This window comes from Pinus tabuliformis, chromosome J (assembly GCF_031772625.1).
Source record: "Pinus tabuliformis cultivar Carrire ecotype Pingquan chromosome J, CPIR1, whole genome shotgun sequence".
NCBI classification, from domain to species: domain Eukaryota; kingdom Viridiplantae; phylum Streptophyta; class Pinopsida; order Pinales; family Pinaceae; genus Pinus; species Pinus tabuliformis.
This window is the reverse complement of record NC_142295.1, coordinates 1,153,429,734-1,153,446,761: the sequence shown is the minus strand read 5'-3', so window position 1 is coordinate 1,153,446,761 and position 17,028 is coordinate 1,153,429,734. Positions and strand designations below refer to the sequence as shown.

The 17,028-nt window shown below is 41.5% G+C and overlaps 1 protein-coding gene across 1 annotated transcript; it reads left to right on the top strand.

The window, feature by feature from the left end:
- The first annotated feature begins 13,806 nt into the window (after positions 1 to 13,806).
- LOC149231176 (uncharacterized) lies at positions 13,807 to 15,452 on the top strand. Its single transcript, XM_089381565.1, has 2 exons — positions 13,807 to 14,131; positions 14,797 to 15,452. Exons 1-2 carry the CDS (start codon positions 13,807 to 13,809, stop codon positions 15,450 to 15,452), a joined length of 981 nt encoding a protein of 326 aa, XP_089237691.1.
- The last annotated feature ends 1,576 nt before the right edge of the window (positions 15,453 to 17,028 follow it).

Genomic DNA, 17,028 nt, shown 5'->3' with positions numbered 1-17,028 from the left:
GATTTTCTTTCAAACAACATTGTCTGCTTCTTCAAATTGATGAGCCGATTCATGTCGATAGCCCAATCAATTCCCAGGAGCACAGGGTATGAATTTCTACCATCAACAATCTCTATTACTTCAAAGTTAGCCAGTTCACTTGAACCTTCTATATCTATGGGAACTCGCTACAATCATCCCATAGGGATAATCTTTTGCTGGTTCGTCATCCTCAGTTGAATCGGAGACCACTGCAGCGTAGGTCTCCCCATTCTCTCCCAGGTTTGTTTAGGCAATACGTTCGCATCAGACCCCAAATCCAAAATTACCTAGTCCATCTCGTAGTATCATATTTGTGTGGTAAGCCTCATCTCACACCCTATTCTTGCCTTATGCTTACCAATCTTTCTAACTATGTGGGGTCCATTAGAATTATTATCCTTACCGGAAATTTTTTTTATCAACTCTTGTAGCCCTTTCACATCCTTGCTATTGCACAGTAGTTTCATACAAGTCTCCAAGAAGGAGGTAAGAAAAAAGCGATCAACCTCTGTAGGCACTTTGTCCTGACTTCTTAAGGTAGAGGCCTCAGTGAAGCCTTTCTTTGCTTCCATGAATGTTTCCTTTGCATGCTCCACATTAAACCCAACCTCCTTTTCTGGAGCTCTACGGACCCATCCACCTTATTCAGGTTGCCTTCCGTTATCGTCATTAGTTATGATCCCACTTTGCAATACGATATTCAAATTCGAGTCACCTTCATAGGGCTCGGACCTCATCATTTGTAAGTTCTGGGTAGGATGTCGAGGGTGCGCCTTCTTCTCCTACATCTTGGCCATTAGCACAGGACATTCTTCAATTGTGTGGTCAAACTGAGTGCAGTATTGGCATGATGGGTATGTCTGATTCGTACACCCCTACGCGTAATTTCTTAGTGTTTTTCAATTGTAACAAATGACCTGCACCTGACCCCTACCAAGTTATCCTCCTCCTTGGCCTCATCCGGACCCTCGATATCCTTTGTAGGTTCCACCAACACCCTAATTTCGAGATCGAGTTACCACTTGCATTCGATACGTAGGAATCTTCTCCATCGTTAATTCATAGCTCCGATAGTGGTGCTCATCGTGGCCCACTGAGTTGCAGAAATCACAGAACAATTGTTGTGGTGTTTATACAAACTTTTTTACCAAATGACAATTGTCCCTTTACTTTTCCCTTGCACGGAGGGATATAATCGAGTAGTTTGGAGATAGGTTCCACCCCCTTGGCATCTATATCCTCTGCACCTTCTTCAGCCTCCAAATTGACCACTTTCCCCTTATCCTTCGTTGGTTGTTTTTCCATCTTCTGAACCTAGGCAGTAGCATGCTTCCTCAATGACTCACACACCACATGGGCTTCTTCTGCTTGTCTTTCCTGGGCTTGGGGACTTCCTGCACTAGTGTAGGTTTAGGTCTAGGCGACATCAGAGCTATGGGCACAATAGCTACAGCCTCCATGGTCACAACTTCAGGAATCGTTCCTTGAGAAGCAACATCTCCAGTAGTACTGATAGTTTCCACGGGGCTTGGTCCTATCATCTTTATCAAGATGAATGTATGATTTACCTCTGATAACTTGGAAAATATAGGCTCGTGACTAAATCCTCCTAATACGAGAAATTCATAAGCAATTGAAAACACAACTCGATAAAAAACTTCAAGGATGCAAAGGGTTTTTCACTGGACGTCCATGCATAATTGATAGGTGAATTTCAATTCAAATTTGACCATTCCCCCCAAAATCCTTTCAGAAATGCTACTTTGGCAACAAATCTCCAAACATTTCAGCCTTAATTGACTTAAAAGTTGACCCCCACTCCTCTTAACCTTTTCCTGGCAGTCAAATCATGAACAGTGACTATAACAGTCACTTTCTGGCTGTGTTGCGCAGTATCCCCCTCCATAGCGCAGCTCCCTTCATGCCTCTTCTGGTACTGTGATATCACTCTTTTTCGTTCAACCCCCCTTTTGTGTAGCTCTACAAACCGAGAAATTTATTTTATAATATCACGTCTCCTTGCAACTTCTTGGTACGCTAAGACTGTGCTACCGTCATGTAGTCATTGGGCTTAATCCCCCGTGTATGGCTTCAATCAGCTTCCATTTACCCTTCCCAAAAATGGATCTCCATTCAACTTCACGAGATGAACTGCTCCACCATCTATAATTTCTTTGATAACATATAGTCCCAGCCATTGCATCTGAAATTTTCCCGGGAACTCAACAAACTTACTATCATATAATAACACCTAATCATTTACCTTGAAGGTGCACAGTTTGATGTGCCAATCGTGCCAAGATTTTTTGCATTCCTTCTGAACCTCCTGATGGAGTCCATCCAAAAATCTATCTTCCTCAAGCTCCATCAGCTATGGAAGCCATTCTTTTAAGGTTCCGTGGTCCACCATTCCTGTGAAAGCCGCTATGCATAGACTAGGCACAATGTATTCCATAGGAATCATGGCTTCTATGCCATAGACCAACCTAAAAGGTGTCTGACCAGTAAGCTTTTTACAAGTAGTTTTGTAAGCCCATAATACTACTGGTACATGCACGTCCAAATCATTCTGTTGCATGTTGCAAATCTTCATCACTACATTCTCTAATATCTTATTAAAAGCCTCAACCGTTCCATTGGCCTGAGGATGATATGGCATATTGTTCTCATGGTAAACTTGAAACTCTTCTATTAGCACGCTATCGTTTCATTGAGAAAATACGTACAGCGATCACTCATCAAAACCTTCGGGCAACCAAACCTAGTCAACACATATTCAAATAAGAATTTTACTGTTGTTGCCCTTGTACAGTCTTTCATAGGCTATACCTTCACCCATTTGGTCAAATATTCAATCACGGTGATGATATACCGTGTGCTAGTTTTTTTGCCTAGATGTTGAATCGGTCCTGTAGAATCAATTTCCCATTTCTCAAATGGCTACAATGACACCTAATGATTCAAAGGAATCTCATCCCTCCACAATGGCCTACCTATTCTCTGACATGCATCACATGCCCTACAATATGCTTTAGAGTCTTTATGCATCGTTAGCGACCAAAACCCAGCGTGTAAAATCTTCTATGCTATTGCTTTTCTTGCATAATGCCATCCCACAGCTCCTCCATGAGCTTCAGCGAGGATACTATTTCACTCAAAATTAGGCACATAATGTCATACTATTTTGTCTGATCCCATCCTATACAAATGGCCCACAATGACCAAAAATTCTGCCACGTGAACCACCAATTCTTTCTTCTGTTGACTATTGTATCCTTTTGGAGCCGTCATGAAGAGTTGCATGTTAGGCATCCCTTCCTCCAAATTAGTAGGTTCTTCTCCTGTTTCAATGCGTGACAGATGGTTTGGTACTGCGTTCAAACTTCCTGGCTTCACAAACACCTCAAAATCATATTCTTGAAACAACAACAACCATCTGCATATCCCCCCCCTGCAATATAGGCTTATTGACTAGATACTTCAATGCAGAATGGTCTGTGCACATCTTAAAATGTTTGCTTAGCAGGTAATGTCTGAATATTTGGAGTGCGTACAACATAACCATCCCTTCGCACCCTGTCATTAAATAGGTCTTTTCTTCTTTTGACAACTTCCTTCTTACAAATGTTATAGGATGATCCATCTCTCCTTCACCAACCTGTGTCAGCACTGCTCCTAGCACAATACATAAAGCATCCACATACACACAAAATTCCTTCTTCCAATCCAAGAAGACTAGGATTTGTGTGATGACCATTCTCCCCTTCAATACATCCAAGCTGCGCTGGCATTCTTCATCCCAATAGAATGTAGCGTCCTTCCTCAGTAGCTTTTCCATAGGCATAGTTAATCTGAGCATAACTTTTGGTGAACTTTCGATGGTATCTAGTATGACCCAGTGTTGCATGCAGCTATTTGACACTTCTTGGCACCTCCAAATTAATTGTGACATCTATCTTAGCAGGGTCCACTATTAATCTTTTCTTGCACACCACATGACCTAACAATATTTCGAAAGGGATGGAGAACAAACATTTATTCAGGTTCAGCGCGATCTGATACCTTCGATATGTATCGAACATCAAGCACAAACTAGCTACATGGCACTTTACTAGCCCATAAATTGTCTAATCATCAAAATATACCTCCAAGAACTTGTGAATAAATTCTTTGAACATCGCGATGACTATGAGCGAGAAGATCGTCAATGCATTCTTAAGTCCAAAAGGCATCACTATATACTGGAAACATCGTCATTCTGTCATGAAGGTGGTCTTACTCCTAGCTTCTAGTGCGATATTAATATGATGGTATCTAGAGAACCCATCAGTGGATGAATATGCCTCCTTCCCTCCAACATTACCCAGTACTTCATCCGTGAACGATGTCATAAAAGGATCATGAACAAAAGCATAGTTAAGATTCCTGAGATCTACGCAAATTCGTATTTCTCCTTTCTGCTTCTTCTTTTGGAGTACCATTGGCTTCATTTAGTCAGATTCCTCCATCGGTTCAATAATGCATGTTTCAAGCATCTTATCTAACTTTAAACGTACCTTTTCTTTATACTTGGGATTAAGGTGGTATGATATCTGCTTGATTGGCCTTGTGTCTGGCTTCAAGGTAATCTTCATTACACCTGGGTCCCCTATGATACCTTTCAGGTCTGAAAATTTTGTATCGAACAAATCCTGATATTCGTGGAGTAACTCAGTGACCTTATCTACTGTGGCATCATCCCAATAATCCCCAATCTTCGCAAACTTTGGCTCTGCTTCTATGCCAATGTTTACCTGCCTAGTTTTCAACGGTGTGGTGAATTATGGATTCTCTATCTAGAGTCCTTTAACTTCGTAGTGGCATTTTGACTCTGAAATGTTAATATTCCTTGGATCCTCATCATCTCCTTCAGCAGTCACATTATAGCATTCCATTGCATGGCACAGCTAGGTTCTCCAATATGGGTGAATCAATTCTAAAGGGTCCTATGGTACTCTGAAGATCGATGCCTTAACCTCCTACAGTGCTTTATCGATGCTTTCGAACCCATCCTCAAAGTTGAATGTCATAAAAAATCCTTCTCTTAAGATGTCCGACTCTGTGGTACCGTGGTGGAGCTTTGTTTCTGAGTACCAATTCATAAGAATGATGTCGAAAGTGTGATAGAAAATATGCACCCACTCTAGCTGTGGCTTTGTAACATAAACCATAGTCCATTTTTCTAAATGATCGCGCAGATCATTTGTTCCATCATATTTTTCAGTTTGCCAAACTTTCGGGCAACCAAACTGCAATCTCATCATTCTTCTATACTCGTGCCATTCATCTGAACTGTCTTTATGTATACCCCACCACCCTATAGGCATAGTGCACAATGCCAAATCCAATGCTTGGAAGCGATGCTTCTCAGGTACTTCACTTTCAAATGCATCCAAAGCTGTATCTACATCAGTCAAACCATCATAATAAGGTAAATTTCTTACCTCCGATGACACACAGTTCAGCAATTTAGTCATCATATTACAATGCAGCGTAGATACTTCGTGCAATCTATTCTACCAATACTCCAACTCTTCATCTAAATCTGATGTATAGGAACTTGTGAAGTCCCATGCAATTCATCCATCGACTATCTGATTAACCTAGTCTTGACCTCACACTATTATCTTATAGATCTGATCGAAATCATCATAACTTTCCTCATAATCGCGGATCGGTTCATATAGCAGGGTCCTTGTGTAGGGTCCAACAGTACTACAATGCAAAGCCATTTTCTTTCAAATGAAATTGTCCACTTCTTCAAATTGATAACCCCATTGATCTTGATAGCCTAATCAATTCCTAGAAGCACGGGGTATGGATTGCTCTCATCAATAATCTTTATTACCTCAAAATTGGCCAGTGCTCTTGCACCTTCTATATCTATAGTCACTCCATGCAAACACCCCATAGGGATAATCTTTTGCTGGTTTTCCATCCCTAATTGAATCGGAAACCATTATAGCATAGGTCTCCCCATTCTTTCCCATGTCTATTTAGGAAAAACATTAGCATCTGATCCCAGATCTAAAATAACTTGATCCATCTCATAGTCTCATATTTGCACGGTATGTCTCATCTCTCACCATGTTTTCTCTAATGTTTTCCTATCTTTCTGACTGTGTGGTGTCCTTCAGGAGCACCTTCCTTACCAATGCACTTATTTATCAGTTCTTGTAGCCCCTTTACAACCTTTCTATCGCGCAACCACTTCATACATGTCTCCAAAAAGGTGGTGAGCATAGAGGGGTCAACTTCTTCAGATAAATTATCCTAACTTCCTTAGGTAGAGGCCTCAGTGAATCTTTTCTTCTGTGCCATGAATGTTTCCTTTACACATTCCAAATCAAACCCAACCTCCTTTTGTGGAGCCCTGTGAACCCACTCACTTTCTTGAGGTTTCTTTCCTTTATCATCACCCGTCATCATCCTGCTTCACACCACAATATTCACATCGGGATCCTCTTCGAGGGCTCGACCGTCAGCATCTATAAATTTTGGGTAAGATGTTGAGGTTTCGTCTTCTTCTCCTACATCTTAGCTATCAGTATAGGGCATTCTTCTATCATGTGGTCAAACTGAGTACAGTATCAGCATGATGGGCGTGTCTAGCTCGTACACTCCCACGCATAGTGTCTTGGCACTCCGCAATTATAGCAAATAACTTTTCCCTGACCTCTACTAGGTCCTCCTCCTCCTCGGCCTTGTTTGCACCCCTAATATCCTCTGCGAGCTCCCCGTGTGCCTTGATTCAGAACCAGTTTTCTATTTTCATTTGATACATGGGCATTCTTTCAATCGTTAATTCATAGCTATGGTAGTTACGCTCATTGTGGCCCACCAATTTACAAAAATTGTAGAATAACTGTTGGGTCATTTGTACAAATTTTTGTAGCAAGTGACAATTGTATGTTACATGTTTTCCAGCTACCTGACAGATAGCACACCACAACGTGGGCCCTATACTTGGTCCCACGGCATCCTCCTGCCTCAGGGGTATTCGCCCTCCCCATGTAATATAATTCATGAAAACAGGGTAGTGATCTTGATCTTGCCCTTGGCTTTTACATTATAGGCACCAAACTTCTTCGTGCACCTCTAGCTGAGCAGAGTTTTCCTTCTTCAAGCTCTGCAACTCCAAGCAAAGGTTCTACAACTCTGCATGAATATGTTGAGCTCCCAAAGAAACGTCCTGAATAGGTGTTTCATGCAATCTCATCGCAATTTCTAGGGATTTTGCCTTGGTCGCTATCTTTTGCTACAATAAAACAACCCTTAGGTGGGGTAGGAGTGAAGCTACAAACCATTTGTGTAGTTGATTATCTGTGAGATTCATGTTAGATTCGTAGATCTGGCACGTCAATATTTGATATAATTCCCAAGGTGTTTTACCGGGCCTCATCATGATTTCCGTGAATCCCATGACTGATTTTGATTCAAACCTTCACTTACTGAATTTCTTATTCAGAGTAGTCTGAGTGTCCGCTAACGATGCTAATGGGTTATCAGTGCAATACTTAATGTACCATGTAAACGCGTGATCTTGTAGAGAAGTAACCAATTTTGTCTTCTCTATATGATCATATGTAATATTCTATGCCATCCATAAAACCTTCTCAATGAACCAAAATTGGTTTGTGTCCTCACTTCCCAAGCCCTTGAAATCAGGCAACTTCATGGTATTCGAAATGTTGAACAGTGGCGGAGGTGACGGTTGTGTGGGTGAAGGTGTATGTTGTGGATGTGAAGCTGGGGGTGGTGTGGGTGGCTGAGGTATTCGCGGAAAACCCTGCTTTATCAATTGCACAATGCTTTGTGGTGAGGCCTGTATCGCTCCCTTATCGTCACTCGAAGAAGGTTCTATCACTGGGATGTATTCAGGACCTGTTCTCTCCTGATTTCTAAAGAATTGTCCACTTCGCATAGATCCACACATAAAGGGAGTGGCATAACCTGCTTTTTACAAAAGAGCATTTCAATCCAAGTATTCAAAGATCTCAAATACTTACCTTGCGGTCCTTTGAAAAAGCCTTGCTCCGCTTTGCTATAGCTAACTGAGGTATTGACCGTGAATTATATCAGAAATCCTACTATGACTCGATCAAGCCAGTGATCGACAACACACATGATCTTATCTTTAGAAGCTTCCAATTTTCACAGTAGCTCCAGGGTCCACACTATTGGACCGTCAAGCCAACACCTTCCTTGGCTATCTACCAATTTAGAAATCCACTCGTATAGTTCGATTAGGAAGGTGAAAAAGAAAATTTCGTGTATTTCTTTGTATAGATACCTGTCCAACCATTGTTATTTTGTCACGCATGGATTTCTGTTCTCTTGCATGATGAATTCGTGGATATTTCTATCCAACCACTTCTCAATTTCTTTCTTTGTCGGATTCCAGGGATGCGACATCACACATCTCTTTATGCAGATCCCGGTCTAGGCAACAGAACCATTTGTTGGCTTAGTGGGTCCTGACCGAGGTTTAGATTTAGTTGCACCAAAAAAACCCCTACACTATTGGCCCTTTCTGCATCAATCCGGGGAGTGTGAACTGAAGTCTCACCCGAGGCAGTATGGGGGGATGCTAGAACGAAGTTTCCAAACCCCGAGATCAGCATGATGTCATTTTATGCCCTAAATCTTCCTTCGTGGAGATCTATACAAATTTAAGGCTTATCGATATAACTTCCTTGAATCAGCCTCTAGACCTTTGCGAAGGTCTACAAATAGCTTTTGCGGACCTTGAACAGGCTAACCAACCACTTACACACATCCAAGACTTTTCTTAACCCAACAATTATTCAGACCTGCTTAATTTTTCGATAACTTTAACATGTAATAGTATAATCTTCGCGTAAAAACTTAATGTCAATTGTATTCATATAACAATATAAACCATATAAAGTCGCACATCAATACATCATGATTGCATATAAGCATTATTTATCACAGCATAAAGTGCATTCATACATAAGAGAAGTAAAGGGGTAAACACGGGAATTTCAGTAATAATTTGATTTATTAATAATCAGTTCAACTTACAGACTCAAGACTTCTCTGTGCACTCTGCTGCAAGGGTCCACGCACTCAGCTGTGGACTCTACTCTAAGCCTTTGTACACATAACTGCAGAGCCTTACTTCTTACTCTCCTGCGCTAACCCTTTAGACTCTTTCCGTAGTCTACTTTCTTACTTCCCTTAGACATATCTAAGACACATCTATTTATACAATCCCATGGTCCGCAGACCATGGGTAGATGTTCAAAAGATGACTCAACTTACACAAAAGAAGGGTAAAACCCCTTTTGACTCCTTTACTATCTATGCATTCCACGACCACAATTTGTGGAGACTTTACATTGTATATAACAAAACTTGGGCTTTTTGCCCCAAAATTGACCTAGGGACCCCATCCCAATAGGCCCCCAACATAATGATCGTCAATCACCCTTGAGTCACTCGGATGGCATGGATATCTTGTTGCAAAGATCCCTCGGCTCCACTTGTGCAATCACTACTTTAGCTGCTCTCTGCGTGGATGCCTGCTTGATCTGTTCTGCTAGCTACTCTATGGATGGTCCTACACTATCTTGCTTGATATTCTACTACACACTCTGCAATTTTACCAATTTTTCCTGAATATTGGTTGAGACAATGTGGGCCTCATCCAACCAAGGCCTCGATCTGGCCTTAAGGATGGCCTCTTTCTTCTACGTTGCTTCCACCTGTGTAAGCAACTAATTAACCTCCCATAGCTTGGTAAGGCATTGTGCTATAGAAACAGTGCGCGTCGTCGGCCTCACTTCATCATATTGTTGCTAGAGCTCATGGACCTCCATATTCAAGACCTGCAGGGTGGGATCTTCCTACAAGGCCATGACTACTTCCATGGCCTACTCAAATAGTGCATTCTAGTCTGCCACTGCGGCATCCACTATCACGAATCCATCTTTAACAGTGGCTTCGTGTTGTTCCCTTACCTCTAGCGGGGTTGAAGGCTACGACTTGAGCTCTAGTTCTATCAGCTTCATGTTCAGCTCAAACTAGACTCTAGCCACTTATGCCTTGGCGTCACGCATGCCCACAACAAGCTTTCTGATATTTTCCTCCAATGGTGCTTCCTCTAGGATATGTAGTTCCGAAACGATTCTGCATGCTTCTGCCACTGAATCCGTGAGTTGGGTGCTCTGCCTTTTCAGTGAACATCTTCTTATTGTTCACCCTATATTTACTGATTAGGATTAATGTGCGCTGCTTCCAAGCTCTGAAATCTACTATCACACCTACCTACAGCGGGGGGAGGAACTTATTGGGGAGCGCAGCTAGGTTGAGGCCCATGTTCTTCAAACAACTTACGATGACCCTGTTATTGGCTGCCTCCGCGCTCAAGGATCCATCTGGCAGTGCGACTACCGGTAGATCCAGCGATCGAACCATCTATGCTGCCTGACTGATTCCCGGTGCTAACCCTCTTTGTGGAGCACTTACCTACCCTACGCTCACCCAGATCCTACTCATCTGAATCTGCAGCTCGCATATATCCTTCTGGATGGTACTTAGTGCCTGTCGTTGCTACTGTTTGAACTTTTGAACCAATTCCACTGTGGTATCATGTACCTTGTCTCCAATCTCATCAAGGCCGCCTTCTATCAGAGTGATTGGATCCAATGATGACTTTGCCACTTTTGACTTCTTCTATGGTGCTTCCTTCTACTAATCCCTGTATCTCTTTATTCAGAAGGGAGTGATTTGTTCCTTCTAACCATCATCGCCCTAGTTTGACTGTTCCTCCTCCTCGGTATGGGGTGAAGGAGACTTACCACTATGCTCAGAGTCGTGCTCTTCTTGTTCAGATTCCTACCTCACAGCGCACTCATTTTCCACCCGGTCCCTCTCCTCAGCCTCTTTCCTGTGCATCTTGGCCAACTACTAGACCTTCTGCTTGGTTTCTTCCTTCTTGTTCTTCTCGACAGACTTGCTGGTCCCTGTAGCTAGATCAGATGGAGTGTGCCAATCTATTCACCAGCACTTGATGACCTCCTGAATAGCGTCATATGTAGCGAGGTAAGCCAAGTGAAACCATTTTTGTTGCGGATCCTTCCACACCCTGATGTATACGTGGTGGAAGTCAGCTTTAAAATAAGCAGACTCTGAAAGTTGTTCAAAGACTATTGGGGACAACCACAGCTTCTGGTTGATGGCCATGTGAATGCTCGCCTCCATCAAAACCCAAAAGAATTTTGTTTCTGTGACGTGCACTGCATCCTTTGTTGCCTAGAGGGATGCAAAATGTGTAGCCTCTGGTAAATATTTCTCCATGGGAGGAAATTAACTGTCCTCCAGCAGATCCCAAGCGATGAGCACATTAGAGAGAAACAACCATGAATAGTGGAATTTTTTACTCTCATCATGCGCCTCTTGACAGTTCACAACGAACTTGCTAGAAAGGTAGCATGACCAATTGAACTACACACCCTCCGCACATTGTGCAGCTAGTGAAATAATCGGTACTCAAGCCTCATCTACACGGCATTTCTCATGAATTTGCCAACAAGGATCTACATAGCAATTTTTACCATGGGGTCCTTGACTGAGGTAATAGAGTACCTGTACTAATTCTTCACAAGCTCTATTTTTTCCTTCCTTTTCTTTGTGAGGTCATGATTGCTCATCTTTCCGGCAAACTCCTTGGCCGAATTCAACCCTGAGTGCAAAAATAGCGTGATCCGATGGATCAACATATCGGTGATAGGGATGAGTACTCATCCATAAGCATTTGTCATGTACCAAGGTCAATAATTGCTTGATAACAATAAGGTTTATCTTATAGCGATGGTAGTGGGGTACCCAAAATAGTTTCAGCAACCCTGACTGATGCACTCTAGGAATCCACTGCACAGGCTCGAAAGAAGTGACACCTGTTTCCTTGTAATATAATCTTTTCATATAGATCTCTGTTGCAAGGTGGGGGAACCTCCCTTGGTCCGCCAAATCCTAGTCTTCTATCTTTAAATGTGGAATCCACGCTAAACGTGGACCTTCAAAAGTGATGCTCTCCGATAATAGCGGTGTATTGAGGAGGAATTTTCCTACATCTAGGTCCTTAGGGACCTTCACTATTCCCTTACACAGAGGGATATAATCTGGTAGTTTGGAGATAGGCTCCACCCCCTCAACATCTATATCCTCTGTGCCTTCTTCAGCCTCCAAATCGACCACTTTCCCCTTATCCTTTGTTGGTTGTTTTTCCTTCTTCTGAGCCTAGGCAGCAGCATGCTTCCTCGGTGACTTGCGCACTATCATGGGATTCTTTTGCTGGTCTTTCTTGGGCTTGGGGACTTCTCGCACCATTGTAGGTTTCAACCTAGGTGACCTCTGCGCCATAGGCATAGCAGCTGGAGACTCCATGCTCACAACTTCAGGAACCTCTCCCTCAGAAGCGACATCTCCACCAGTACTCATAGTTTTCGCGGGACTTGGTCCTAGCATATTTTCTAGGATGAATGTTTGATTTACCTATGATAACTTCACAAATGCAAGGCTCGCAACTAAATCCTCCCAATATAAGCAATTCATACACAATTGAGAGCACAATTTGATAAAAACTCTAAGGATGCAAAGTGTTTTTCACTAGACAACCATGTGTAATTTATAGGTGAATAGGAATTCAAATTCGATCGTTCCCCCCAAAATCTATTCATAAATGTTAATTTGACAGTAGTTCTCCAAAGATTTCAGTTTTAATTACCTTAAATGCTACCCTCCCTCCTCTTAACGTCTCGTGGCAGTCAAATCACGAATAGTGACTATAACAGTCACTTTCTCACTATGCTACGTGGTATTCCCCTCTGTAGCGTAGCTCCCTTCACACCTCTTCTGGTACTATGACATCACTCTTTTTCATGCAGCCCCCCTTTCACATAGCTTTACAAACTGGGCGGTGTATTTTATAGTCCCACGCCTACTTGCACCTGCCTGGAGCGCTAAGACTATGCTACCATCATTTAGTCATTGGGTCAGATACCCCATGTATGGCTTCAATCGACTTCCATTTACCCTACTAGAAAATGGATCTCCATTGAACTTCTAAAGTTGAACTGCTCCACCATCTGTAACTTCTTTGATAACATATGGTCCCAGTGAGTGCATCTGAAATTTTCCTCGGAACTTAGCAAACTTACTATCATATAATGAGACTGTTATGAATATAATTCATAGCAATTAGATAAATAAAATAAATAGAAATATTAAATAATTAAATATTATTTAGGTTAAATAATCATTAAATTAAGGGAAAAGACATGTCTAAAAAGACATGCCCATTCATGAAAGGTCACCTGCTAAGGTATAAAAGCAGGGCCTCATTGTAATCTTATATCATCTTATACATTTTTATATAATAATAAATTATTATTTTAAATACTTTCTATGTATTTTAACATTCAAGTTTACATGCTATCAGTCTTCGTGTTTCAGCATAGTTTTTATGCTTTAGTGGTATCAGAGCCATGGCACACGATATAATCATGTAGGCCTTTGAAAGTAGTTTTCCACACAAATGTACCATTATGTTCACATCCTGATTACGTTGAATAGTTTAATAAAATTCAAGAAGTATTTCGGCATTTAGAAAAATCATGCGCTGAAGCTACAACATGTTTTAAGGAGACTTATGGAGAAATTGATAATAAGGAATCTTTTCCCGTGCATAATCAAAAATATGTTGAAGGTGATGTCATTATGACAGATGGGGATACAAGAAATCCGATTGAAGGTAACACACAAGAAAAGAGTGTTGCTAACCAAGAGGACCAAAAGGATAATAAGAAATCTTCTCCCATGCATAATCAGAAATCTGTTGAAAGTGATGCCAATATGACATATGGTGATATAAGAAATCAGATTCCTTATCAAATAAACCCCCAATTAGGTGGTTTAGTTGGAACTCGTCTATCAACCTATATGCCAGCTCCACCAACAAGTCAGTATATTCCCCAATGGACCAATATGGCTGTCAAAATCACTCACCCAGAGACTCATGAAGAGCTCGAGTTTGGTCCAAAAGGTATGAAGTCAGATTCACAAATAGACAATAATGTTGTGTCATCAATTAAAGATTCCATTCCTCCATCAATAGTACTGCCTACATATAGACCTCCACTTTCAGGTTCTTTTTCTTTAAGTGGTTCACGCCCAATGAATTTCTACTCATCGATGCCAGCTAGGTCATATAGTAACATTTCATCTACTTTTCATCAACCTTTAAAGACAAAAACCAGCATATCAAATGATTCACGCCCCTTAATAGGACAAAATAAACTAGTGAGGTGTTGGATATATTGAAACCATTCCCATAGGCTTCAGAAACCACTCGAGCTCCAGTTCAAGTTCTTTATGGAAAGACAAACTCCTTGCCAGAAACTCTTCATAATGAATCAAACTCTCTTTCATTGGTAATTGTCACCAGCGAAGATCATTTTAGTTTAAAGTTTCCAATTTGTCCTCCATCTGAAGTATCTGCTATAGATAAAGTAGCATATGGAATTAAACTTTCACCAGTGAACATGACTGTTGTTGGACACGGATTGTCATTGATGTCAATATGGTAATATTCAAGGAGTAGATAAAGCCACCAAAGGAGTAGATGGAGACAAGAGAAGCAAACAGAGTTATAATAGAGTTCCTTATTTGTTAGGAGTTGAACCGAAACAATCAAGTGGAGGGTTTCAGATCAAATTGAGTTTTGGGGTGTGGAGGTAAAACCTGGGGAGGTTCAGAGCTGTGATCTTGGAGATGGTAAATATCTCCACTTATCGCAGGCAGCCCTGGGTGAGATTCAAAATGCAAAGGAAAGTGAGAGAGCTCTCCTCAATGTTCATGTTGATAACAAGAAAGTTGTGCTTGGTGCGCTTACATATGGGAAATGCAACCAGTTTTCATTGGATATTATGTTTTCTAAACCTTTCAAGCTTTCACACAGTTGCACCATAGGAAGCGTCTTCTTCATTGGTTATACCACAGTTGTAGAAGAAACAGATGGTGGAATGGGAGGATATGATGACTCAGACTCTGATTCTGATGATGATCGACAAGCTCAGGCTCTGATGCATCGTGTTAAGGAAAATGGCCAAAGAGAAGTGAGGCTTGCCAAGCCTGAGTTAATGAAAGATGGTGCAAAACAAGTGAAGCCTGAACCTGTGATAATTGATAAAGCAGCTGCAAAGGCTAAGCCGGGGGAAAGAAAATCACTTCCTGGCAAGAAACTGGTGGAAAAAGAAGAATCCACTGATGATGAATGTGAGCCGTCGGATCAAAGAGCAGTGGATCCAATGGTCATCGCATGTGAAAGATGCACAGACGATAATGCACAGGAGACGTACAGGTAGGTGGTAAGCGGTATTCCTCGCACCGCCCACTGGGGTTCGGTGGTATACGTACAAGGGCTAGTGATCCAGTGATAATACGATGTGTGGTGGATGAAAACTACCGCCCCCACAGGTTAACGCATATGCATGTTGCGTGATTGAGGCTTGCGACTACCGTCCAATCGGGCGACGGACGGTCAGATGGCAAGGAATATGCACAATGTTTAACGTTTGGGAAAAAATGACTGTGACCATTGGATTACGACGATCAATGGCTGTGATTGTAAATGGACAGTTTATGATCCCTTTGGAACAGTTGCGGCATCGAGATCACATTTAATTTATTTATTTGGCTAAGTAGAAGGCATGATCGTCCCTATTGGTCATTTCTTTTGTAAGGATCCAGTGCCTTGTTTTGCATATGAAGTGGGTGGGTGAAACACTTTGAAGGCTTGATTCGAAGCAATGAATAAGTAGAAGAGCAAAGTTGATTTATGAGCCACTGCTAAAATAAAAAAAATTACTTGGGGAATTCAGGCAGAAGAAACAAAATAAAGCAAGCCATATTAAATCTTCAGATAAACCTAAAAATTATGCAAAGGTAACATCGATGGAAACTACCTTGGATCCCGATCATAAATAGGATTCTAAATTGGAGGCTGGCGTTCCTTCCAAATTACCTAAAGATGATGATAATTCTAATACAGGAGTGGATACAAGCAGGATGGAACAACAGTCACAGAGATCAAGGAGGGAAGCTGAAAAATCAAGAGAGTCAAAGGAAACGATAGTGACCGAGGAGGAAGCCTAAGAGACAGTGTAAGCATAAATGAATGGACAAAGGCATGGGAATGTATAAAACAGTAGAAATAGAGAATTGTTGGTGCGGTTATGGTGGTGAAGAACCCGAGGGTGAGATAGTAGAAGCAGCAAAGGCAAAAGAGGTAGAAAAAGCAGCAGAGGTTGTAGAGGCAGCAGAAGCAGCAGAGGCAGGAGAGTAGGAGTGAGACAACCTCAACTGAATAGAGTGTAGTAGCATACCTATTTATACCAAGGTTGGGTTGGAGCCCAAGAGGTTGAAGCCTCAGAACTGAACAAGACTGAAGTCATTGGGGTAGGTGCTCCTAAGTGCAGAACCACTGCAAAACAGAGTTGGTGCTCTGGAGGTTGGAGCCTCACTGAAATTCAAGTTGGAGCTTGGCAACTATTCACAATTAGATTTATACTTATATTGTATTTATTTCTTTGCATTGTCTTGAGTTTTAATAAAAGCATTAAATTCAGTTGTTTATTTATGTGTTCTATGTATACATATACATATCTATATAGGTTGTTGGCAATCACTAGAACAATTAAAAATAAATAGTAAGAAATATTGATTCACCCTGCCTCTCAGTGTTTCCAACAATTGGTATCAAAGTAGGATTCTTCATACTAGCTTAACAGCTTGAAGAAGGATCCGCAACCATGATGAGAAACCACAATGCATCATGAAGACCTCCTTTGTTCGATAGCACTAACTTTGGTTTCTAGAAGAAAAGAATGACTTACTACTTAATGTCCTTTGGACCTAAAGTCTGGCATTTTGTTAAAAATG

Excerpts from the sequence above, each read along its gene's own strand:
- LOC149231176 (XM_089381565.1), top strand. The coding sequence starts at position 13,807 with ATGACAGATGGGGATACAAGAAATCCGATTGAAGGTAACACACAAGAA. Across the intron at positions 14,132-14,796 it reads GCTCGAGTTTGGTCCAAAAG|ATCAAATTGAGTTTTGGGGT; the intron begins GTATGAAGTCAG and ends GGAGGGTTTCAG.